Here is a 27,199-nt window from a genome sequence, read left to right as displayed (position 1 = left end):
GTAAATGATTATAGCATTGCCCACTGCTAAGACTTCATTATGGTATATGGTGCCAACATGCGATCCCCATGCAAGTGCTTATCAAGGAGTTTAAAGTTCACAAGATCTCTCCAAGAGCTATGCATGATGGTCACATAGACCCTGCCTTACTGTCTGACATGGAGCAAAACTCTAACACAGCCCCTACATGTTAGAGTTCACCACGGTTTATGAAGTTTACATGCCCTCTACTATGTTCTGGGACGTAGTCACATTGCTTGGTTCAACAAATCCCTTCTTTGCCTCTCTCGGTCTCCGCTCTTGTCCCTGAGAGAAAAGTGGGAAACGGAGGCAGGTAGAATGCTCCACAAGAAAGAATGGTCAAAAGCAATTGCTTTCCCACGCTTGCCCTCCTGCAATGGCAAGTTAACATTGATACAATATTTCATACGCGACAGAGCTTACCTATCCCCAGCAGCTCTTCGTAAATACTTTCTGCAAGCAAAGCATACTTTCTGCGCTGCCTCGGCTCTTCGGCTCATCTTTTGAACATGGTATGGTTATGCCCCACATCGGGGCCCTACTGGACTCAGATCATGGACCTGCTATCTACTTACACAGCTAAACCTATTCCCCAGATTGGATAGCAGAGGCTCTTGGTAGGTTCAAACAGTTCAATGAAGACAAAACTGCCTCCTGTATAGCCACTTTAGCCCTCCTCAGCGTGAAGCAACGTATCACCTCTCAACTGAAGGCTAAGTCCCTGTCCTCCTTCGAAGCAGAGGGTTGTGCGCTTAATAGGGAGGAGGCAAGGGGCATTAACGAACATACCATAGCTGCCACTTAGGATATGGGCCTACAGACCCTGAAGAACCCTTTTTATTCTGGATTAAACTAATCTATGCAATCCATCCATACCCCAGTGGCCCCCGGGCTGCGACTTCCACCAGATGCACACAGTAGTTCAACGGCTTCCGAACAAAAAACCCAGCCTTATCTCCCCACACTTTCTCTCTAAACTACACATGACTTGAGTATAAACCAACCACACACTCGCCATATAGAAGAGCCTGATCCCACCTGATGGCCTCCCCCCTGTTAAAGGTCTCCAACTCACAAGTTTTAGATTCTTGCATCACAGAAGTGTACAACTGTTATTTACTTTGATATACCAGACAAATGTTATAGTCTATTTTTTCAATTTTAACCATACATATCTTGTTAAAACATACAAATTACAGGACTATTGTGAATCTCCTGAAACTATGTAAAACAGCACAGCACTGAAAATAAAATGGCAATAAAGTTTGTTGAAAACGTGAAGTTCACATGCTCCCTTTCTTTTAAGTGTTGTGGTGCATGGATTTAAGAAGACCTCTCCAAGTGCCCATCACAGTAGATGCAGCTTACACAGCCCCAAGAGTCTGTCAAAGTTTGACACCCATGTTTCCATCCACATACATCAGTGTCGGTCATACTGCCTAAAGCTCCCCTACCTGTAATGTACAAAACCCCAAGAAGGCGGTGACAGATACTTCTAAAGAATGACTGGTCAAGCTTGGTGTGCAGCTGCAAATCTGCTAGAAGATTGGCAGTGTGAAAGCTGGCTGTGAACTGGGAGGGGTGAGGGGTGGAGATGGGCAGCACCCAAGCCTGAACGTTTTTGAACGTAGTATTATGCGCTGTGCTGCAGAGGAATATCTTCTTAGTATGGAGGAAAGGGGACAAGAAGCAGCCATAAAGACCACACATCTCGCTGCCATAGCTTCTTGGTCACAGAATGAATGTAACCTGAAGGTGGCAGCTGTCTACGCACCCGCCAGGTTTAAATCTGTTTCCTGGAGGCCTCCAAGATGTGCAGTAAGGCTGCTTCCTCTGAGTGCTGGAAGGCCCACAGGGAACTGTCACACTAGATCAAAAGGATGATGCTCTGGTTGTAGGAAAGATGACACCGAATTTGAGGCACTCAATGTTGGATATCGAGGTTACTTACCCCGAAAGGCCACAAGCCCAGACGAAGTAAGAACAGGGAGAGCTGCAGCAGAGACTGGCATTGCACCCCCGGGAAGGTGAGGCCAATGATGTTCTTCAAAGCACAACCTTCAATCTCATGCCCCAGACAGCCTTTGGGAGGTACTTCCGCAGCGGAAGGGAGCCTGAACACCCAGGGCCTTGCAGTCCACAATGATAACGAACGGGCGCCTTACAGACTGGATCACGTTAGGTTATGTTAAAAGTGATTATTACACAGCACTTTATGCTATCTGGTGGCTGTTTCAAAGCGCGGCCAGCGTTAAATGGCCCAACCCCACCATCTAACTATGCCTTCTATTTACAAACATGACTTTAAAGCTTTCCCCTAAGGGATTTGGTGCGAAATAGCATACACAGCTGCGTGGAAGTAGTTCCAGAGTGACGCACCGTTAGTGTTGCATTTCCGGTGTAAACTTTGCATTATCTTAGGGGCTTAGCCAGACCCAGTCAGCCATCTCACCTGTCTCTTAGGGCACTAAAGCACTCGTTTAAGCACTGTGTAGCCTCTTATCTCCCACAGAGCTCCCTGGGCTGGAGGGAAATCCTTAAAACATAGCTGCCGCTTCCCTGACGGGGAACCCAGTTATTCTTGCTGCAAACCGTCAGTGCGACCGGAGGGTAGAGCCAAAATGTGCTCGATAGGAATGTACTTGTTGCAAAATGCAATTCCTCAGCAAAAGCACACAGGCCTGAGTTTTGGTGTGGGCTGACGCTTGTCTTATTTGTGTGCTGCAGTGTTCCGTATCCGAGTGGCAGACACAGGAGTCCACTGCTAGTGAGCGTCAGAGCATCGGCGTTTCACTGCATTATTTAACACTAAAGAAGGAAAGAGTGACTTTGTGTACAAGAGGATTGCAGTTTGGTGTTTGTTACTGATTTACATGCTGTGCCTAGTCTACCATCTGCTGGTTCAACAAGGAACTGTTTCCTTTCGAAACTGCACTGATGAGGAAAGTGAAAATGTGCCTGAAGAACCCAAGGGAAAGGCAATTATATTGTATTGTAATTGCATTTATATAGCGCTTACTACCCCTCACGAGGCGTCGAATCGCTTTTTCGGCAGGTAGCATGCTACTCCGGGACCCATAGAGGATTAGTGTTGAATTAGTATAGTGAAGCATGCATGTACATTTTAACCCCTTCTACGCTCATGACGAGCTCAGCTCGTCATGGGCGTAACCTGCGCTACGCGGATGACGAGCTGAGCTTGTCACGTAACGCGGGTTTTTGCGAATCGCAGGGCGCAGCGGGAAAACCGCTAGCGCGCATGCGGTTAAGTGGTGGATAGGTTAGTCAGTTATTTGGAATGATAGCAGAAGGATAGAGGACAAAGGTTTGTATTTATATAGCGCTTGTAGACGCACGCTATTCAGGAAGGCTACAAAGGATAAGTGGTGAATTAATATGGTGAAATATGGTTATTTCAGTGGTGGATATTAGTCAGTTACTTGGAGTGAGAAGGATAGCGGAGGGATAAAAGGGGAATAAAGATTTGCATTCATATAGCACTTGTTACCCCTGATGGGTGTTAAATCGCTTTTCTGGCGAGTAGCACACCACTCCAGAACCCATAAAGGATTACTGTTGAAAATTAGTATAGTAAAAAAAATATGAAGTAATTTGAGTAGTGGATATGTTATTCAGTTATTTGGGTAGTATATTAGTATAGTTTAATATGGAATTTTAGAAAGGAACATATAAGTCTGTTAATTTCGATTGAAAAGGAAGACAAGCTTGAAGGCACGATAAACACAAGGCGGGCCTTAACAGAGCAGATCCTAGCCCCCACCTCTAGAGAGACAAAGAACACAGATTCAGACCCGACACAGAAGATGTCGAACACCCTGACGCAGGGGAGGTACAGGCCAGTGTCCCCACTGGATTGAATATGGCGCGGTCTCGATTGGGGGCCTTGGGCTCCACACAGGTGCCCGGGAAGAGTGGGACATCAGTCTTGCTCCCATGTAACACTGGAAAGCTTCAGGATAACCTACCAATGTACATTACATATTTTGCATGAAATGATCAAGAGTACTCTGACTGCCAGTTGTATGGTTAATAAAATTAAAAAAAAGTTTTAAAAAAGGGCAGACGGCGCAGTGCTCGTAAGTGCGATGGTGAAACAACAAAAATATGATGCATATATACAAGGTGGGTGTCTACACCTGTAGAGGTCTCTTAATTAGTTGTCAGGAAGTACTGGATTCTAGTCACACTAACTGAGAGATATGTGCCTAATTATAACAAAAAGGACCTTTGTCGAGCCTATTAAGAGGACCCCACAAGTGCTGAGAGGTATGTGTTTATCCTGTAGGTGAATATTTAACACAACAAGTAAGAAGCCCATGAGGTTGATAGAAGTTTCTATGATATTTTTTCCTAGGTGCTTTGTCAGATGGACTTTTTGTCCTGAAGAGGCCCACTGAAATTAGCCTGTTGGTCGAAACATCGACACAGGAGTGGGGATTATACAGTATGGATTCGTTTTCTATCCTTGAATCAGTAATAATATTGGAATGCATATTTAGGCAGTTAACACCCACATTGTATATGCATCATAATTTAATTATTTCACTACTGCACTTATGAGCACTGCACTTTTTAAATTTATTTAGCACTTTTTGAATGAATAATCAATTATGAGTAATGCAAATGGTCACGTTCGGGATGTAATTTATTTTAATGGCTAATCAAGGTGGAGACCCACGGTACCATTTGTTCTAAGTTCCAGGTTCCGTTGTTTGGGCAGACTGGGGTTTGGTCCTCTGTTTTTTCCACCAGAAAAGGTGAAGTATGAGGACTTGTTGCCCCCTCTTCTTGTATACAACAAACAAAAAGGGGATGGGTAGAATGCTTACACTGATCTCTGGGGCCACATTCTAGTTCATCGTTTTTCGCTCATCATGCACTCTTGATAGGGGTCTGCCTTATGCAAAGAAGTACTCCTTCCTCAAGGGAACAGTCCATCCTGTTAAGCAGGCAAGGCCTCCTCCAGAAGGGGATACAAGTGACCCCAGACCGGTTTTAGCCTTTTCTGGGCTCATCAGTACAGGGTAGGCCGAGTTCTGTGGCGCAATGAGCACAAGACCCACCTCTGGCCGCTTCCATCACACCTAGGGCCTTAACTGCAACAAACACGGGATGGATGTTATACTCTAATGAATATCTGCCATTGCTGGTCGCCCAGTGCCTTTTCCTGTATCACCCTGGGACTGAAAGCATGTCCCTCATGACTGTCCCTAAACCAGGATTCTGTCAAGGGTCTGCCTACTTAAGGTCTCCATCTTTAGGTATAAAGTAGACAGGAGCAGCTGTTTCACCTTCAGATTGTTCATCACACTTCCCACCTGGGCTCCCTGCCCATCACACCTGACACTAGGTTGTCTGCTCTCTGCCCTGCATGACAGGCACCACCTGGGCTCCCTTCTTGCTACACCTGATGCTGTATTAAGCTGCCACTGGCAGAAAGAGCAGGACCAGAAGAGCATCAAGGGGTTGGTAAGTTGTGGTCATGCTGGAGCTGGAGATCTAATGAAACCAGTGATCTAGAGTTCATCTCAGGAAGAGGAATTTAAATACCATTAACATGGGACACTTGTAGACTATGAAGGAAGTTTAGAACAACAGACCTCTTTAAGCTAGCAAAACATCTCCCCAAAAAGCATGAAACTGTTGGATCTCTTCCCAAGGTACCTGAAGTTGTTTAGATTTCTCCGATGGCATGGCGGACCCCTTTTTAGCCTATTTTAAGGACTTTTTTTTGAGGTTTTTGTCACTTTGGTTTGCTTTTCAGTTGAGAGATACCCTCGGGTCAAGTGGTGTATTATGTTCAAAACTAATTCCATTTAATTGAATGGTTTCGACTGATTGGTGATATTATATTTATACTGTGCACTTTTATGGTTCCAAGGAATCGACAAAGTATTTGTTGATGAACAGACATCTGTTAGCACTAACCTGCCAGGTCTTCCAGCCCCCGGAGGGGAAGGGCCACAGCATCCAGGCGCTTCTTCAGCTCGTCCTTCAGATACTGCTCCCCAATGAGCTGCGATAGCTCGTCACACAGGGCCTGGGCCTCCATCACCTCCTGTTCCAGCGCCTCCACCTCAGAGCGCAGCTCGCTCGTCTCCTGAAGCTGTTGCTTTACCACGTCTGGATGAGCGCTGAGAGCAGACTGGTCACCCAGCTTCTGCTCGACCTCCTTTACTTTCTCCGCCAGGTCCCGCAGCACATCCATGTAGCGGGTGCTCATTCCCAGTGCCTGGCCGATGTGTTCGGAGCGGGAATTAAGTCTCTGAGTCAGCTCGTCCCATTTGTCGTTAACGGCGCGAAGACCCTCCTGTACCTGGCTGATGGAAGGCGACCCCTCTGCAGTGCTGCTCAAGATCCCCCCTGAAGCCTGGTTGAGTTGCTCATGCTGCTGAAGGCGGCTTTCAAACTCTCTTAACATAAACTGAAACAAAAGAAAAGGTCACAGAGCTTATACTCAAGTACATGTAACAAAGAGGAACCAGTATCATCAGCCTGTTCAAACTGAGACTCATGGCAAACTAATGCAAAGCAGGAGAAGGGGCAACTCACCATGAAAGGGACACTGAGGGGAGCCTTACATGGCACAAAAGAGGAAATATCCTGCCATGGGAAGCATCAGGATGTATCGCTACAGGAGGCACCAAGCAGTGTTCTGCCAGGGTTGGCTGGGGGAGCACCAGCTCTCCTGCATCAAAGCAAACAAAGGTATGCTGCGCGGGACAGAAGGACGCAGGAAGGGACCAGTGGGCATACTTACTTGAGAGACAACAGTAGGTATCCAGCAGTTTTTCACTTTCTCGACACTGTGCGGTATCTTAATTGGTGAGGCACCCCCAGCTATGCTACTACAAAAGGCACTAGGAGATATTCTATCATATGGCTTATCAGGAGTTCTCCTTCTAAGAGGAACCAGGAGATATGCTTGCAAAAGGCAGCAGGAGATATGCTGCCTGGTAAGTAACTGGAGGTATCCTGGTTTAGGAGGCATCAATCTTAGGGGAGATTGGGCAGTGTCTGGCCAATAAGGGTGCCAGAATGGCATTCTTCCAGGTGAAGGTCTAGATGATATGCCACCACTGCAAACATCAGGAAGAATCCAACAACGAGAGTCATCAAGGCATATTCTGTATGTTTATTATTATATTTTACCAAAGAGGAGCTTTGAAGGGACAACAGGCAAACAAAGGGCGCCCTCCACTCAATACTATCAACAAACAAAGCCCTTGCAGAACATTACACATGAATATCAACATTTTTTGGGGTAACCCACGTTATTTCTTTCAGTGGGACAGGGTTTGATATCTGTTCATGTGTATCTTCTGAAAAAGTTAAAATTGGTCCGGCCTCCCAGAGTGGTGCTGACAAGTGTTCAGACAAAAATGTGTGATGCGTGTAGGAATTGTCTCACGTAAGGAACAACCTGGAAGCAGTTGGCAGGCACTCACCAATTTGCTCACCGTTTCATCATCCGCACTTTCCCAAATGGAAACCAACTCCCAAAATAAAAGTGAGAAGAAAGCTCTGTGTAAACTAAAGACATTTTTGTGCACATCAAGATAGTACATTCCCTATAGACTTTCCGTTAAAGAAGGAGGAGTTCTCTGGCACTCCGTGGGACAAAATTGAATTATGGGAAAACACAAAACATATACCTTTAAGTTGTTGTACTCATTTAAAAAAAAACTATTGCAAACATATACATTTGTTTGCCTTCTGATAAATACATCACACAACAGATACTATGGCGGGCTACCTATTCAGGCCTTTAGCATACCACAGTGAACGGATATATCCTATGAATTCTCTATGTCACTTGTTGTTTCCTTTTATCTCTTTTTAAACCTACAGGTCCAGCGCATCCCAAAGGTGGAATTGGGTCCCCATGCCTGATGAAATTGCCACAAAATAAAATCGCAATGAAACAAGTCAGCCCTTTAGGTTAAAATGGTCAAAACAGGATAATGATTTTTTTTTTTAAATGAGTACGGGCACAACAAATTAAAGATATATGTTTTGTGTTTTCCCGTAACTCAGTTTTAACCCACAGACTGCCAGAGAAGGTCTTCTTCTTTAAAGGGGGTTTATAGGGAATGTACTATTTTGATGCACATAAAAATTTCTTTAGTTCACAACAGCTTTCTTCTCACTTATAATTTGGGAGTTGGTTTCTGTTTGGGAAAGTGCCGATGAGGAAGCAGTGAGCAAATTGGGGGATGCCTGCCAACTTCTCCCTGGTTGTTGCTTACGTGAGACACTTCCTAAACACATCACAATTTTTGTCTGAACACTTGTCAGCACCACTCTGGGCGGCTGAACCAATTTTAACTTTTTCAAAAGATACATAAGGAGGGGTCTACGAATAGACATTAAACTCTATCCCACTGAAATAAAAAAAAACGTTGGTCATCCCCAATTTTTTTGAGATTCATGTGCTATGTGCAAAAAGGGCTTTGTTTGTTGATATTCTGTATGTTATCAGGATTTATCTTATCATGAGAAGTTCAAACAAGAATCTGGCGTGTAAGACTCAGAAATGTTCCAGAAGCCAATCTGCCATTCTAGGGATCAGGGGATATCCTGCTACATGAAGAACAGGAAGCATTCTGCCCACCAAGAGGTTTCCTTCCACAGAAAGCACAATAAAGTATAGTGGCCTGGGTGGTTACAAGAGGTATCATTTCATGGGGTGTACCAGGAGGTATCTTTTCTACCACACAGAAGACAAAGAGAGGTATCCTTTCGGATATTCAGCATGAGGTATTCTGCCATGGAGATACAAAGAGGTACAAAGCCATAGAATGTACCAGGATGTATACAGCAGAGGTACCAGGAGGTTTACAATTAGGTTTACTTGCTTAATAGAAAACAGTGCATTGGCAGATGTTAATGGCTTCTTGTAATTTAAAGAAGAAAAAATGCTGATATGACAAGGTTTTTGCTACCTGCTTGTATCTTTGGATAGGTTTTACAAGACATGTCAATGTACTCAGATCCACATAGGATGAGGTAATCAAACTATATATATGTTATAATTCCTTTCCTTATAACAGTTCCCTATCCTTTTTTGCTTACTCCATTTTTGCTTCAAGTTGCTGATGTAATGTTAACCTTCATTCTGAAAACGTATTTACTTCATTTGGGCAAAGAACCCCCATTCCTGTTCTTTAACTTCCACTTTAGCTCTCTCATTCCACAACAGATTCACAGATATTGCATGACCTCCACTTCTAAAACAAGCTCATCCAATGCGCTGTAGAATAAGAGAACTAGTTCGGGGATGCTAATGCGGAACCGAATGCCGACATTCTGAGCCTGGGTAAGAGTTGTATTTATTATCTGTTACGTTTAAGTTAGGCATGTTTGCTGAAATTTAAACTGATAAATAATGAATTACACCTAACATGCGGGTAGAAACAGGGAAGCAAGTCTCTCTACCAGATTGACCCGAGGCATCTACTATGGCAACAGAAGCCCAGTTCCCAAGCAACTAAGAATGAGAGAATTTAAAGAGTTCACGAGAAATTGAACTGAGGAAGGGGTCCAGAGAGAACACTAGCACAAAAAGCAGTCCTAGGTGTATGCCAGTGTAAGGTTTTCCTAGTTCAAATGTCTCAAAACTGTGTTGCTGATACAGACATCAGCTCTTGTTAATACAGATTATGGGATCCAAAACAGCTGTCCTGACCAAGGCCCAGTCTACGGCACACAGAAAACAAATCCCACCCCTTCGAGGATCTGTCCCCCAGGCAGGTCATGGCCCAACGCTGCGACATATCAAACCACTGGTTACAACATGGGGAGTGGCCTGAATTGGGAGTGTGCCACTCACCTGCACCTGCTGCTTCTGTGCGTTTAACATGTTGGGCTCAATGGAGAGCGGGCCGAGCACACTCATCATCAGCTCCTTCTCCGTTAGCCATGGCCGCAGCTGGGCTTCCGCGCTTTGGAATGCTGCTAGCTGGGTGGCAGACTCCTCCAGTTCTTGCTGCCGCGCGACTGTCACTTCTTGTGCTCTGCTCCACCTGGAATCTGTGGATACAAACCGAGAACCCCAGAATTCATCACGATCCTCAAACAAAGGTCATTCTGGAACTGTTGTACCTCTTATTTTAGTGCGAGGTCAGATCCTTTCCTGATAAACTCTTACCCAAATGCCTCTCAATCATTCCTTACTTCACTCCCTGCCTACCTCTCGCCCACCTATTTCACTTCTCGCTCCCACTTATTCCAAATTCCATCCATCCCTACAAATCCCTCCCAGCTATATGGAAGTAGTATCTTCAAATATATACTATGCTGGGGTTCTTTACTACGGACTCATTACCAATAGAAATGTGATGTTTTACACCATTGTGCTAAGTATGTTCTGTATAAAGTAGGCAACTAAAAATAGCTATGATACAGATTGTGTGTTAGGGTTATGAGAACTCACAAACAAATATGTTGGCTCTCTGGCAGGATGCGCTGTCCATCTCAAAATTGACTCTTCCACCAGTTTAATGTAGGCAAAGGATTCATGGAAACCCTGCCTGCTTTCCTGTGCCAGAAAATGGTATAATTGTATGTTTCGAGAGCTAAGATCTGAAGCGAAAACAATCTCTTTGTACATGTCACATGTTGAGAGGGAAAGTCTTCTGCATGGCTCAGGAAAGTGTGCTCTCCTGCCCTATGCTGATCTCTTGGTGAATCACTGGAAAGCTGCTGTACGATTGTGGATTTTTACCTCATCAAAAATGATAATCAAGCATGCCCACTCACAGTTTCCCTGTTTACATGGATGGACGCTACGGTTTGGCTCTGAGGTCAAGGGAGCACACAATGTGCAATCCTCGTTTAAGAAGAGCGGCTACTGGCCTCGGGAAACACCCGTTACAACGAAAGCATTACATCGCGCTTCCATCGCAACGCGACTAGGACATCGCAGGAGGCTTTAGAACGCATGCAATTACGACACATGCCATATCATCGCATAGACCATCACGTCGCTGGCGATTACATAGCATTCGAGTATGGACCATCACGTCGCTGGCGATTACATTGCATTCGAGCATTCGACTTCAACTTGAGCACGACTTGAATGGGGGAAATTAATAAAAAGTGAGGGTAATTAATATTTTATGGCCAGGGGATGGCCCGGGGGTAATTAATAAGAAATTAAAAAGCATGGGCGGAAAGTAATAAAATGTGAGGGTAATTAATATTTTTGGGCCCGGGGGACCCGCGACTTGAACTTGAATTATGGCCCAGGGGTAATTAATTAGAAATTAAAAAGCGATAACTAAGTTGATTAAATAAGTACCACTGCCCCCCATAATATTGTTAAGTAAACTACACACCTGCGTGAACATCAGTCCTTAAAAAACATGGGCCGCACAGAGGGAGAGGATGCGATTACATAGCATTCGCTAGCAAAGTTGATAAAATAAGTACCACTGGCAGTCTCACCCCCCCTCCCTAGCAAAGTTGATAAAATAAGTACCACTGGCAGTCTCACCCCCCCTCCCTAGCAAAGTTGATAAAATAAGTACCACTGCCAGTCCCAGCCCCCCTCCCCCCACCCATAATATTATTGACTAAGCTAAACACCAGCGTGAACGTCAGTCCATTAAAATGACATGGTTGGGGGAAAGTGATGAAATGCACCCTTTAAACTTCAATGATATCCCTGGGTTGGGCCCTCTCTCCCACTCGTAACCCATCATTTTCGCGTGTTTAAATGTCATCTTCCTGCAAACATGAGGAGTGAAGCGAATTCAAAGCAGCCAAACACTGGATACACAGGGATCTCGGCGGATTCTCGGCTGCAGGGGCATTCGACGTCGCTAGTGACAGGCCCGCGAAGTGAAAGGCGAACATATTCATAATTTGTGTGCATGGCCCGGGGGTCATTATTAATAAATGGAAATGCATGGGCCACACAGAGGGAGAGGATGTGGCCAGAAAGAGGCACCAGGGGGATAAGTGAAAGGCGTGTAAAATGCCTGACCTGCAAAGCGAGAGAGGAGGTGGCAACACGGATAGCGCTGCCGACTTTGGGGCTGGGAACCAAGGTTCGGGACTCTCCTGAGACACTTACAAGTGCTTTAAAAAACGACACTTACAAATGTTTCTTTTTTATGTTTCACATTTATGATTGCCAGCTGTTTCTTCGGATTATATCCCAGAATGACAGCGTTGGGTGGATGCATGGTGGGTGGGTGGGTGGATGCATGGGTGGATGCCTGATGGTTTGCTGGATGAATGGGTGGATGGATGCATGGATGGATGGTTGGGTGGATGAATGGGTGGGTGGGTGAATGGGTGAATGGATGCATGGATGGTTGGCTGGATGAATGGGTGGATGGGTGGGTGGATGATTGGGTGGATGGATGGATGCGTGGTGGGTGGATGGATGCATGATTGGATGCCTGATGGGTGGGTGGATGGATGCATGGGTGGATGCATGATGGGTGGGTGAATGGGTGGATGGATGCATGGATGGTTGGCTGAATGAATGGGTGGGTGGATGATTGGGTGGTGGGTGGATGGATGCATGGTTGGATGCCTGATGGGTGGGTGGATGGATGCATGGATGGGTGGCTGGATGAATGGGTGGATGGATGCATGGATGGATGGATGGTTAGCTGGATGAATGGGTGGATGGGTGGGTGGATAGGAACATCATGGGTGGGTGGATGGATGGATGGATTGATGCATGGGTGGTTGGCTGGATGAATGGGTGTATGGGTGGGTGGATGGATGCATGGTTGGATGCCTGATGGGTGGATGGATGCATGGATGGGTGGCTGGATGAATGTGTGGAAATTGGACACCTTGGCTGAAACAGGAAATGTTCCTGGAGCAGCTGTGGAAGGAGGAATGGGCCTTGGGAAACCAATGAGCTTGGGGCAGGAATTCTCTTCTCCCTGATTAAGAACATTGTGCTTGTTGTATTACCTCCCTGCGGCGGGTACCCCCAGGATAAAACACCCCTACACAGTTTTCCTCCCTCCGCCAACTCCCCCTCAATTTTCTATTTCTTTGCCCCCCTGACTCCGGTACTTTGATATCTCCTTAACTCTCGTGTCTGGCCCAACCATGGGACCCTGCACCCTGTTCATGTGCCTTGCTGTTGTCTATGCTTTCTCACCCCTGAACTTGTTAGTTGTTCAGCCTTCTCTCTCCACCTCGCCATCTCGCTCTCTCTCTCTAGCTCTCTCTTCATGTGCCTTGCTGTTGTCTATGCTTTCTCACCCCTGAACTTGTTAGTTGTTCAGCCTTCTCTCTCCACCTCGCCATCTCGCTCTCTCTCTCTAGCTCTCTCTCTTTTGCCCCAGTCCCCTTCTGCAGTCTCCCATGATCCCGCAGCCACAAACTGTTCATGGTGCTCCAAAGGAAATAGTACCACAGTCTCATAAGTGATATCTTTGGATGAGGGGAAAGGTTGTTGCAGGCCTGTGGGTGATGAGTGCCTAGTTTTAGATCACGCGTGTGACCTGCCGGCTGCGAAGGAGTGCACTGGGAGGGCTGCTTTGGGCTTTTGGGTGACTGCGACCTTTGTGCCTTGAATTCTGTGCGGCCTCACTTGTATCCTGCCCCCCCTTTCTGTCCTGGACACAGCTAGTCGGCTGCAGGCAGAAGCAGTCCTGCCCGTGCCTGTCCTCATCAGTGCTGCTATCTTCCAAGGCCTGTCTCATCACCCATCACACTTCTCGCCCCTCCTCATCTTACGATTTCATGCTCCCCATCGCTCTATGAAACTGACTGAAGGGAGAATAATATCATATACTCACAATAGACGAGCAGCTGTTCTGCTGTGGCATTCACCACACTATGCCAAAATAGCGGGTCAACCGCATCTCTCCCTGACGCTGTGGACCACCTCTCACAACAAAGGCTTCTGAAGCTACAAAACCAGAGGGTAGATGGGAAAGTCTTGCCTTTCTTGGTTAGGGTGCTGTGAACAATCTCGACAAGCTCCAGGCAAAATCTGTTGTGTTAAGTGCTGCCTAATTAAAGTGCTGCGCATTAAAGAAACAGAACTTCGTCCAGCCTACAAGTGGTAGAGGCCGGGGACAGTAAAGGGCAGCCACTGTAAAGCTGCAGCGCAAACCTGCCTCTAGGTGCTACATAATTCCCTGCAATCATTTATATAAAGAGGGCTCATGGCAGTGCTTTATGTTTCGTTGTTACGCCCCGATTTTCATTTTTGGGGACCTGGACTCATTTTTAAGCATCAATCAAACTTTGACTCGGACCAAACTCTACTAAATAAATACACACCACACAAAATTATTAATAGAAGTAGAAGTTTTTATGTTGAGGGGAACGGGATGGGGACGGGCAGGGGTAGAGGCGGGTTACGCGGAAAACACAAAAAACGCGTTGTTTTGACCTGCGACGTAGTGCACTGCGGGGTAACGTGCGCGACGATGGGAAGCAATGCAATCTCGTTGCAAAGGGATGCGATGTCGTGGAACGCGATGTAATGGAGGAAGCGATGTAACAGACGCGATGTTACAGCGTGCGATCTAACTAGCCGCGTTGTAGCGTCATACATCCCTGGCCTCTTTACCCAGGATGTACCAGCTCCTCCCTTGTAAATTCTGTGCAGTCTCCCTTGCCTGTGTGCTTTTGGCTTCTATCAAGTCTGAGATGCATGTGTGAGAGCTAGTGTGTTCACTGGGTGACGATGGATTGGTGAGCCATTGTGTTTAATGTAAACCAAGCGGGCACCTTTTCCACTGGACATTCCAAATCATACTGCCCTGCCCTAATTCTTGCAGAAGCTTGGTGGGTTGGGGAAGGAACCAGCTCTTATCCAGGTTTAGCTTAGATTTTCCCTCTGCTGGGTGATAGTCATTCTCTTGTAGCCAAGTAATCCCTGCCAATTTATTAATTAACATTCCTCCCTGCAGATAACACACTCCGGTACCAAGAGACAAGGGAGGAGGATAGCAGGCTCTCCCCATGCAGCGATCACACAGTGAACATGCAGAAAATATGCCCCTACGCTTGGAGGGTCGCCCAGGATTCAAAAGTTTCAAATTCCTCGATTAGCTTAGTCCCCATTAGGGAATGATAACGACTGAGCTCATCTGCCAGTGGGAGACTGAGTGTTTCCAGTTACCATCAATAGTTGGAGTAGATTGGCATGATGAAGAACATACCATGTGGACCCTTGCCAATAGACTCGTATGATCTCTAGCTTTTCCTTGCTTGTCATGCACCAGTAGCACATAACACCGTCCCCGTGGTCTCCCTGCTATTAGAAACTCTAGACTGTGGCCGGGGGCTCAGAGATACAGGCCTCTACCCTTTTTGGGTATTCTGTTGGATTTAGGGTACAATATCATCTTGACCAGCCACTAGCCTCCTAAAGGTAGCTCCAGTACATGTGCATGAACACCAGGCCCGTACCACTAGAACAGTGTCCTCTCATTGGGTGGCCACTTCTGTTCTTTTGGGTCGCGGGACAGAGGGCAGACTGGGAACATTTAGCTTCATCAGTTGATAGGAAATCAGATGTTCCCAGTCTACCCTCTGTCCCACTACCCCAAGGAAGAGAAGTCTCCAACCACTCCTTCGAGAGGACATTGCTTTGGTGAGTCAGGGTTCCAGTTAGGTGTATCTGGTATCTTTGGGTTCAGAACTCAGACCTAGAGGGTTGTAGAAACGTCTGGTTTGCACTGTGCATCTTAGTTTTATGTGTTGTACATTTGCCATCTGTGCATTAAAGTACTTTTAAACAAATATTCTTGCAATATGCAACCCATATGCATAACTATACACATTTACAAATCCAGGGGCCTTCACTGTTCCCTTCCCACTCGGCTTGATGGATTAAGTCTGTTTGTGCCACTTTTCTGAAGCTGTAAGGAGAGCATATTTTACACTGATGCATATTGTTACACTGTGGTTTCAACTAGTAATTAAGGACAAAAAAGACACTTACCAAGATCCTGTAGCATTGTCTGCCAGTTTTTAGCCTCTGGAGAATTTGGGTGTTTCTCGATCAAGCTGCGAAGAGCTTCTTTCAACTGCTCAACCTTCCCAGAGTTCTGTTCCAGTTCATCAAGCAAAGCCTGGTAACAAAAGATTTGGGCCAGAGTGAAGTGATGGTGTGATTAAGAAAGAGTAGCACATCAATTTGTGCATATTAACATCCCAATACTTGACTTTTATGGCAGTGAATCTGACTACTTAATTCAAGGCAGCATTGATGGCTACATCTACATGTGCTTTGATCCTTATTCCTCGCAGGCCTTTTTCAGAGTCATTTCATCCATGCGATCACATCATTCCTCCCCTTACCCAATGCCTGTTAAGTACCATTTCAGGCAGATCCTACTCACCTTGTTCTGCTCAGCATGTGCTGTGGATGGAGAAGAATCAAGAGATGATAAGACTTGTTCCTTTGACTCCAGCCACTTAAACAGGGCTCCTGTCTCTTCTTGGACTTCCTGTATTCTTCTCTGCATGGCTGACAACTTCTTCTCGTTATCCTGGAGGACTGAGCCCAAACCCTCATACCGCTGGGTCACATCAGAAACATCACACTGAATCTCTGTCAAATCTATGGGGATACAAGAAAACATTAACCACTAACAAGCATTGCACACTAGTGAAACACAGGAAGCATGCTGCAGACGACACAATAAAGTACTCAAGTAATACATCAGCATACTGAAAATCATCACCAGGATGCCGTCAGAAAGATGACACTCCCGTATACCAAGGAACATTACAGCATCGTACTGTGGGATAGACGACGGCACAGTGCGAGGCACATCAATGTCACGCTGCACGAAATAAGACTATAAAAATGGATCATACCACCAGCGCATTATGAAATCACCACCAGCATGCCAGAAGATGCAACAACAGCATACTGAGGAATACCTAAACAGCAGCATGCCGAGGGATACCACATCAGCATGCTGACGGATATCACATCAGCACACCAGCAACATGCTAAGGGACACCTCATAATCAGCACACCGAAGAACACCACACCAACAGCATGTCCAAGGACACCACACCAACAGCATGCCCAAGGACACCACTCCAGCAGCACGTCCAAGGACACCACACCAGCAGCATGCCCAAGGACACCACTCCAGCATCCCAAAGGTTACCATACCGGCATGCCAAAAAGAACAAGTTGGTGGATACTCAATCAAATCACAGATCCTTCAGCTTTAAAATATCTCCATGCTGGATACGAAAGTGTAACTGCACATTGACCTCGTTTGGCTCTAGAAGTGAAGCTACTTTGGAGCATAAGAACCAATTAACTATGCCAGAGTGCAGATCTCTAATTTGTGACTTTTTACATGGAAAAGAGGCCTCTCTACAGAACTGGGAGGACATTGAGGAATATGCACTTAGATAGCATATCCCCCAGAAAGAGCATTACTGAAGGTAAACAACTTGTTCTTCTCATGGATGCTTCTAACAGCAAATTCCTCAACTTTAGAATAGATACCAAAGCAATTCTTCCCCCAGTGGGGGATCAGGGGAATGACTCAGACCTAAATACCCTTTCCATTGGATCTGGCTGTAAAGGCACCAATGCGTTGCGAACGTGCGCACTGATTTCCATGTAGTAGCCTGACAAATATTCAGGAAGGGCACTCCACGCGCCAACACAGAGGTGGCAACGTTGGTCTTGGTGGAATGGGCCCGCAATCATTCAGGAGGCTGCTTCTTGGTCAACACATAGCAGATATTAATGCAGAGGACTATGTACCTGGGCAAAGTACTTTTCTGCCCTGCCACGCTGTTCCTTGCCCCATTGAATCCCACAAAGAGTGGATTGTCCAACCGGTGGTCTTTGCAAGTATCAATGTAAAAGCTCAGTGTTCTTTTGGATTTCAAATGATGGAGTCTGTCCTCTTTCGAGGGGTGAGGTGGGACGAAGAATGTCAGAAGTGTGATGGACTGCCCGACATGAAAGGGAGTCACAACCATTGGTTGAAAAGCCACTTCAGTCTTTAGCACCAGTCTGCCCTTAAAGATGGTGGCTGGACTGAAAGACCATGAAGCTCACTCACCGAAGAGCTGAGATTATCACGATGAGAAACACTGTTGTGAGGGTCAGGAGACGTTGAGGACAACTGTGCAACAGCTCAAAAGGGGTGCACATAAGAAAAGTAAGGAACAGATTAAGATACCACTGTGGCAACATAAAGGGTTTACAAGGATACCAATGGATTAATCCTTTGAGAAATTGCATCACAACAAGTGATTTGAACAAGGACAGTTATGATATGATATCCATTTGTAAAGCGCTGCAAATCACACCCAAAGGTGTATCTCGGCACTAACCTCTTCAGGAAATATGGACATAGAACTAGAATACCAAAAAACAAAAAGGGAGTGAACAGGTATGATCAGTCATGGACTCAACCTCCTCTGCAAACTATGGAAACATAGCAAGAGTCCACTCTGAGTTGCAAAATATAGTGCTAACCTTCCAAAAAGTGACTAAACCCAAGATAACCGTTTGGTTATTAGCATGGGACAAACAATACGTTTTCTGAAATAACCCTCACCCACCAAAATGTCCCTTGGTGGCATGTTTCATCAACGGGTTCTTCCCGCCCAGCTGCGGGACGGGGCGTACTACAACCGACGGATACGTGGGAGTACTTTAAAGTGAAGTGAAGTTTATGTGTTGGGTGTAAGAGTTGGGCGTACTTCGCATCCTCAAAAAGATCTTCCGCTGGATCCCCCTCGAGACAAGAAAGACTGTCACCCATGCACTGGTCACGAGTCGACTGGATTATGGTAACACACTTTACGCCGGAATCACAACAAAATTACAGAAAAAACTCCAGCGCATCCAAAACGCGTCAGCGAGACTCATATTAGACATCCCGCGCCAAGATCACATCACCGGACATCTAAAAGACCTCCACTGGCTTCCCGTCAACAAAATAATTACCTTCCGCCTTCTCACCCACGCACACAAGGCCCTCTACAATCTAGGACCCGAATGCCTCAACACTCGACTATCCTTCTACAAACCCACCTGCCATTTAAGATCATTCAATCAAGCCCTCGCCGCAGTCCCGCGCATCCGGAAATTCACCATGGGTGGCAGATCCTTCTCCTTCCTTGCTGCCAAGACCTGGAACTCACTCCCCACCCACCTTCGCCTTAATCAGAACCACATCTCCTTCAGAAAAAAACTGAAAACCTGGCTATTCGACAAATAATTTAACCCCTTCCCCTAGCGCCTTGAGACCCTCCTGGGTGAGTAGTGCGCTATACAAATGCCTGAACTTGAACTTGAAGGGTCAGAAGTGAGCGGATTAAAAAATACCTGGCTTTGTGGAGAAACTAAACTTTAATGCTCCCTTTAGATGGTATTAATAAAAATGGGGAATAAGGAGGAAAAAGTGCTTTAATGAGCAGTTCCCTCACGGGACCACATTTTTCGAAGCCTACCCCTAAGCTTCCCTTCCTTAAATGTCATGAGCTGTTGGTTCACATGGCACTCCAGGATTTTTCCTAATATAGGAATTTAGGAGATCGGGCGGTAATTGCTCAGGTTATTGGGATTGATGTTAAATTTTTTCTGTAGAGGGACGACTTGAGCTGTTTTCCAAGTAAACTGCAGCTGCTCATTTCCAAGCATCGAGGTGTAGATTGAACAGCCCGGGTCAAGACCATGCTCTGCTGCTGCGACAGGCGATCCTTCTGAGGCGGCAGCGTGATCAGAGGACACATGCTCATGCCCAGACGTACCTGGTACCACATTCTCCCGGCCCAATCCAGAGCCACTAGGATGACGTCAGCCTGGTTGTTCCTGATCTTCTTCAGAACTCGGGGCATGAGAGGTAGCGGCGTGAAGGTACAGCTAGTGCTAGTACTGCTAGTGACACATGCCATCTGGCATGTGTCACTAGCAGGATGCAGGAGACCATGAGGCCCAGCAGCCTCAGAGTTGGTCTCAGTGAACTCCAGGAGTGAGGATGAAACATCGGTATCATAGCCTGTATATCCTGGACTCGCTGCTCGGAAGGATAGGCCGGAAACTGCACTGTGTCTAGAACAGCTCCGATAAAAGGGAGCATCTGAGAGGGAATCAGGTGTGACTTTGGCACGTTGATTGTGAAACCCAGCAGAAGCAGGAGATTCACCATAGTCTGGAGCTGGGATAGGACAATCTGGGGCAAGCTCACCTTCAACAGCCAGTCGTCGAGACAGGGGAACACTGGTACCCTTGCAGTGCGCAGATGAGCTGCAACCACAACCAGCAACTTGGTGTACATCCGAGCAGCCTTGGTAAGGCCAAAGGGGAGAACTGTGAACTGAAAGTGCTCATGGCCTACCATGAACCGCAGGTATCGCTGATGGGCAGACACAATGGGAATCTGAAAATAGGCGTCCTGCAAGTCCAACGCTACCATCCAGTCTCCGGGGTCTGGGCCAGAGTGAGCATTTTGAACTTTTCATTTTTGAGGAAGTAGTTGGGAGCTCGCAGATCTAGAATAGGACAAAGGCCCTTGTCTTTTTTCGGGACCAGAAAGTAGCAGGAAAAGCAAACACAGCCTACGTCCGGCGCCTGAGCCCTCTCTATGGCTCCATGGCCAAGAGATTCCTGATTTCCTCCTGAAGCAATTTCAGGTGTTCCTCCGTCAGCCGGTCGTAAATCTGAGACATGAGGAAGGGGTAGTCTTGAAGGTGTGGGAGTACCCCTTTCGGACTATCTGAAGAACCCACTTGTCCGATGGGATGTTTTGCCAGTGGTGGAGGTGATGGCTGACCTAGCCAAGAACCGTCCGCCCATGATCTTGAATGGCCGGACTAGGAAGGTTTAGAGACTGCAGGGGGAGGGGTGGACTTACTGGACTTCTGGTCGCCTGACTCAGGGGGTCGAAAGGAACTGCACCCATGGCTGCACAGACGTTGCTGAACTTGCACTGCCTTGTGGCTGGGATATGTCTGGTGCAACTGAAAGCTCATTCCGTGGTCATGAAAGGGGCGAAAAGCAGACAGGGGATGGATGGTCACCAAAAGGGCGAAAGACTTGGCTGTAGCCCGCGAGTCATTAAAGCACTCTATGGCCATGTCTGCCTGGTCTCCTATAAGGGAAGCCTGGACGTCGCCAGAAAAGCCAGAAGTTCTCAGCCGAGGTGTGGCTTCGAAAAGCCACAGTCAATAAAATTACTCTGCCCAGAGAGTCAGTGATGTCAAGTCCACAACGAATGGTGAACTTTGCTGAAACTCTCCTGTCTGATACCGCTTGGGAGAGAATGGCCCAGGCCTCCTCCCGAACCTGTGGCAGCACTTGAGCAACCGTTTTCCACAAGAAGTGGGCGTAACAGCCCAACAAGCATGCAGTGTTCACTGACAGCAATGCAAGGCTGGCGAAAGAAAAAAATCTTCTGGCCACAACTATCCAGCCTCTTGGATTCCCTGTACAGGGGAGAGGAAGAGAGACGCTCCTTGTGAGATAGAGGCCTGGACCATCAACCTTGCGGGGGTAGGATGGATGGTGAGGAATTTTGGGTCACCCGGTGCAGGGCAAAGGAGGCAGGTGACTGTCCTATCCACAGGAACCACTGTGCCGGGCTTGAACCAGATTCCCAGAAGAACATTGGTCAAGGCTTTGTTGAAAAGCAGGAGGGGTTCCAAGGAGACACCCGGCTGCAACACCTCAGTCGAGATGTTCGGCTTGACTTCCACCAAAGGGAGCTGAAGGTCCAGGACCTCAGCTGCCCTTCTCACCACCATAGCATATGAAGCTCCCTCCTCCATAGCCACGGTAGGGGGAGAAAGCAGGCCGGAATCTGGGGAGGTATCCAGTCCACTGGCCTTACCCAATTCCCCATACCAGTCCATCTTGTGCTCAGGCTGTTCTTGTAAAGGGTCCAGCGACCCTCCCAATCTTCCTCCATTCCTAGCCCCTCAAAATAAGGCAGAGGAACTGACCTAGGACCCAAGGCTGACGTCAGCGCCAGAGTTGGCGTCGAGAGGCGCCGATCTGGCTCTGGGTTGTTGGGGATATAAATGAGGCTGGCGCCGGGGAATCTCTGCGTGGGAGAAGGTCGCAGGAGCACAACCGGCACCGGTCCGGATCCACTAGCGGATCCATTTTGGGGGAAATCGGTGCTGGAGCCGCTGGGCCGAAACCCAATGGAGCCCCCTCTGAGTCTCTGGGGCCTGAAGGCGCACTAGGAGGTTTGGGTTGTTCAAATATGAGGCACATCGCATCACTAAATTCTTTAAGATGGGTGAAGGGCGCTCTCGGTATGGAAAGGCTGGGAAGCACAGAGCTGGCACAGGATCTGCAGAACAAGGCCTAGAGCATCGATACTCCTCCGTCAAGTAGACTGGCGGACGGGGAGCTGTTGAAGTATGCTTCAACTTCTTGTGTTCTTAAACCTCTTACCTGACCGACCCGAAGACTTCGAGTGAGAGGATTTAGGACTCACAGGCTTGTGGCCTGAACTTCCTCTCGACCGGGAACAAGATCTCCGGGGAGAACAGTGTGGAGGCAAATGCTGGGCCGCAAGCAGCTTTAGGGACCACTCCCTCAAAGCCTTCAAGGCCATGGCCTGGCAGCCGGAACACGACTCCGAGTCGTGCTCCAGGCACCAGAGACAAATTAAGTGTGGATCCGTCAGTGACTGGTTTGCATCTATAAGTCTTTTTCGACATTGAGGAAAAGCTTACACACCAAACATCAGCGACAAAACGTCGAAAAAAGCCTGTCAAAAAGTGACAGAGGGTGGCACTCTTCATGGATCTGTGCTAGCTGGAGCATAGAGAAAAGAAATGACTTCAGTGCGCCGAGGTGGCACATAGATGACGCGGACGTCACTTCCAGCACAGATGACACTACTACGTCACATGGAGCCGACCAACGCAACCTCCTTGCGCTCAAGGGTAATGATTGAGCAGGTAAGGTAAGGAATCTGTTGCTAGATGTTTCTATCAGATATCAACGTGCTCAGTGGTGCTAATGTGAGTCTTCCACCATCTCTTCCGGGGCAGAACGAGGTCAACACACAGCTTCACAATGCAACCCACAGGCGAACAGAGGCTATGCTGAAAAATCTTCAAGATCCAGTCTAGCTCTGGCGGATATTCTAAGGGTGAGGAATCGGCATTTAGAAGTATTGATAAGTCACACTATATCATGGTGTCCAAGGACACCCCACTAGTATGCCAAGGGACACCCCACTACCAAATGGCAGGACAATGTCAACACAATGCCAACATCAAGCAGGACAAAAAAAGAATGCTCTCAAACAATGTCTGTATGTCACATAACATGCATGCATGCATGCATGCAGTGGCACAATGCTAGCTCAATGTGATGCAATGCCAGGCACAAGACACACTAATAACAGAATGCTGCAGGGCAATGCCCTATGCAGCAGAAGAGCACCAGTGTGCTATGAGACTTACGGACCACTATGACACCTTCCTCTTTGTGAATGTAAAAAAAAAAAGTTTGACAGTAGTCAGTGGCCTAGGAGACCACTGCAACTCTTAAATAAACTTTTAAATGATTTGTTTTTATTTCTTAAATGCAGCATCATTTCCTTTATGGAAAACAGGCTACAATTAAAAATCATAAGTTTACTTTATCTAAGGAAGCTCACAGACCGTGGTCTGCCGAGCCTAGTACGCCACCATCCCTGTGATAGCCACCAATTTGACTAAGTCGCAATTTGCAACTTACTTTATTAATATTGATGATGCAGGTTGAATTACGACCCACTCCGAATCAGAATTTTCTGAACCTAGCCAACCAATTTAGTATATTAGTTGGTTTGTTAAATTATATACTGGTTACAAATTGTGACCAGTATTTAGTAGATCTAGCTCTTAATAATTAGGGCACAGAACAGCAGCCTCAGTTAGAATCCTGTGTTAGAACATCAGTGTTCTACGAATCAATATCAACATGCCTCACATGACTGAAATCCCTTGCCTTTATGATACCTTGGACATACATGGTGGGTGACGTACGTGTGTGTGTAGTTTCACTTGTGTGCCTGGAAGCATGAATGGTGAAGTTCATTGGACTCCACATGGGATTCTCCATTCTATGGACAAGGTCAAGCTGGCCACCTGGCATGCACGTACACATCTCATTTCTACCTCCTAAAAAATGTGTTCTCTGTGGGTGGGGGACCAGAGCCCCTTTGGAGTCAGTGCGGAACCCCAGCCAGTGAAACTGACTCACCTGCCTTTTCCTGTTCAGTGTCTTCATTTCTTTGGAGAGGACATCCTGTTTGATGCAATTCCTCATTTCACCTGCCGAAACCCATTCCAGGAATGGTAGCTCGCACCCTTCCTATGCAACTAACACTCCAGAGACTCCTTCGATCTATGGCATAGGTCCCAGTCTGTCATAACTGGTACAAGAGACGTCTAGATTTGAACCTCCTCTATGGGGGTCCAGTGACTACTGGAATCCCCCAGTGCCCACTGGGGTGCCTGTAGGGCTGCTACTGGAACATCTTTACCATTGATCTGTAAGTTGCAAAATACAGGAACCCACTTCCCCTTGACCACCTTTGGGACAATGGCACCCTAGATAACCAATGTACCCATTAAGTATTGCAGGGATTACTGGACATGGACTCCAGTGATTGTACCCACCAAATTAGGAGTACTGCTGACACAAGGTCATTCAGACCCTCGCCTTCCTGGACACCATGAGAAATGTCAAGAAGAAATGCTTTACTTATTGTATTGCTTTCTTGTACCTCCGGGTATCCTGGCGCTGTAACCTAGATAGATGGATTCAACAGCAACAAGCCTGATTGTTAATGGGGGGCATTGCTCTCATTCCTGGGGAATAGCCAAGTCTTCAACCTCTTTCTAAACATAGCAAAGAGTTAGCTTGTCTGATGCTCTGGGGTAGCACATTCCAGAGGCGTGAGGCTACTGTGCCAAAGGCCCTGCTTCCCATCCTGGATTTCTTAAATCTGGTAGTTGTTACCAGATTTGCACTGGAAGAGCGAAGATATCTAATAGGCTTGTACCTGGTAAATCTCTCTTGCATGGATAGAGGGCCCATACTGTGCACTGCTCTATATACGATGCATAGAGATTTAAAGCTGACTCTATCCCTAATCGGCAGCCAATGAAGGTCTCTCAAAGCCTTGGTGGTAGAGGAGCTACGTAGCCTGTTTAATACCAGCTTTGAGCACTTGATTTCTTTTAGAGGTGGACTCACTAGGCCTGGCTTTGAGTTTCACGATAGGTGCATTTGTAAGCACATTCAAAGACTTGAAACCAAACTCAATCTATGCGTATCGGGGAGAGGAGTTGGCCTAACGGCTAGGGCGGTCGACCTCGAATCTGGGGAACCGGGTTCGAGTCTCGGCACTGACGCTGAACATCTTGTGATTCTGGACAAATCACTTAATCTCCCTGTGCCTAACAAAAATTAATGTGTCCTCATGTAATGCAACTGGTGCTATGTAAAGGGCTCTGATACCTGATTCGGGTTAAGTTCGCACAATATAAAACTCTGTAAAATCAAAAAAGTCAAAACCAGAACAACCATTAGTTTGGACTCTGATCAGCATCGCCAAAAGACTTTGAGGTACTGCTGACAGTGGGGCAGTATGCGCCCATTTCTACACTCCCCAGAAGGGGTTGCAAACACTTGTATGGCTCATGTTGTTATAAATATTGCACTCACACATGTAGAGCCAGAGCTATTCTAAAGGGGCATTCCCTCATTAGCCCAAGGGTGTGGTCCCATACTAATGAAGGCAACAATTTGGCTCAACGCGCACATTGTATTATGGACACAGGCATAAGGGAAAGAGGTGGCCCACAGTCATATATCTCTGCCCTCCTTGGAAATACAGGCTGAGTGCCGCAGTCACTGACAAAGACGACGTGAATGCTTCAAACAGCCACTCCACCTTACACTAACGTTCTGCTCAAAGAGGAGATGCGAGTTTGCGGCTGCCTTGAGAAACAGTGCACTGACTGTAAGAGGGCACAGTGTTCTGGTCTGTGCCCAGCGCACCTTGTTATTGGTGTACCAAAGTGCAGAACTGGGCAGTGTGCCCTTTCCATAACGCGACCTCTGATCACCTTTAACTAGACGAGGACACAGTCAAACCTCCCCCTTCCGTGAACATCTGCTCATTTTTTAACAAACGTTTAGCACCTGGTGTTTAGGAGCTACAAAATCATTTGAGGTCAGTTACCTTGAAACAAATAGGTTGTCTTTAAACACACAAGAACTGCTTGCACGTTGCAGTAATTACTTGTCATGCGATGTGTTATACAGTTTGCACATCTAACGTCACACCACATCCTAGAGTAAGCACCGGCTGCTCGACCCTACTAAAAAGAATGTATCAAGCGATACTATGGAGTAGCTGGTGAATCAAGTGGAGTACAGCAGTACTGTAGCCCCAGGACACCAGTGCAAAACTACAATTGATGCTCTGCAACCTCTACTATCCAGGACCGGCAAGGCCTCACATTGACAGACACCAATAGGGCTCAGACAGAAATGCCAGTCCATCTAAATGTTGAGAAACTGAAAGTGATACCTCAGGGATTGTGGAATAGATTCCAATGGCAGGCAGCACCATAATAATTGAAGTCTAAATCCTCAACAGGAGCCTTTCCTTCTGCAGAGTGTGACAAGGAGTCACTGTGAGGGATACTGGATTATGGTTGTTTATGTTTGATCACAGGAGAGACACTGTAAAGTAACTCAGGCTGTAGAATGTCACCACTAAGCTGCAAAAGCAACACAATGCTGTGAGAGCAGAATTCCAGTATCTGTAACGTCAGGGCTCGAGTCGGGGTACCACGCGGGTGGACCGCGTCCCCCCACTTATTTTACCACGTTTTTACCGGGTGGACGCCGTCCCCCCTGCCCAAAAGCTGGACTTGACACTTTGACCTCTCTGGGGCGAGATCGGAGCTTATTCAGCACGCTGCTCGCGTGCTGGCGTCTCTGATGCATTCGCATCTAAGGGGTGAGCGAGGGGAGGCAATTAAACTGATTGCACAAGCCGCCTTTCGTGACGTCACTTTCTGTCGTGACGTCACTTCCGGTGACCGCGTCCCCCCACTTCTCTTTTTAGGACTTGTGCCCTGTGTAACGCCGTCCAAAATACACTGTATATGCAGTCCAATATACTCGAGTCCCAAGCATCATCACCAT

At 46.9% G+C, this 27,199-nt stretch overlaps 1 protein-coding gene across 4 annotated transcripts in view; it reads right to left on the bottom strand.

Moving 5' to 3' along the window:
* The window catches only part of MACF1 (microtubule actin crosslinking factor 1), a 990,087-nt gene that overhangs the window by 376,874 nt on the left and 586,014 nt on the right, over positions 1 to 27,199 (bottom strand). For all 4 annotated transcript variants that reach the window (XM_078680764.1, XM_078680763.1, XM_078680765.1 and 1 more), the window contains 4 exons: positions 16,380 to 16,600; positions 15,980 to 16,109; positions 9,875 to 10,074; positions 5,971 to 6,466 (listed from right to left, as the gene is read on the bottom strand). In XM_078680764.1, the coding sequence (XP_078536890.1) occupies positions 5,971 to 6,466; positions 9,875 to 10,074; positions 15,980 to 16,109; positions 16,380 to 16,600 (1,047 nt within the window). The remainder of the gene's footprint in view (positions 1 to 5,970; positions 6,467 to 9,874; positions 10,075 to 15,979; positions 16,110 to 16,379; positions 16,601 to 27,199) is intronic.

This window comes from Lissotriton helveticus, chromosome 3_1 (assembly GCF_964261635.1).
Source record: "Lissotriton helveticus chromosome 3_1, aLisHel1.1, whole genome shotgun sequence".
In the NCBI taxonomy this organism is placed as follows: Eukaryota; Metazoa; Chordata; class Amphibia; order Caudata; family Salamandridae; genus Lissotriton; species Lissotriton helveticus.
This window is presented reverse-complemented; position numbering and strand designations above follow the sequence as displayed.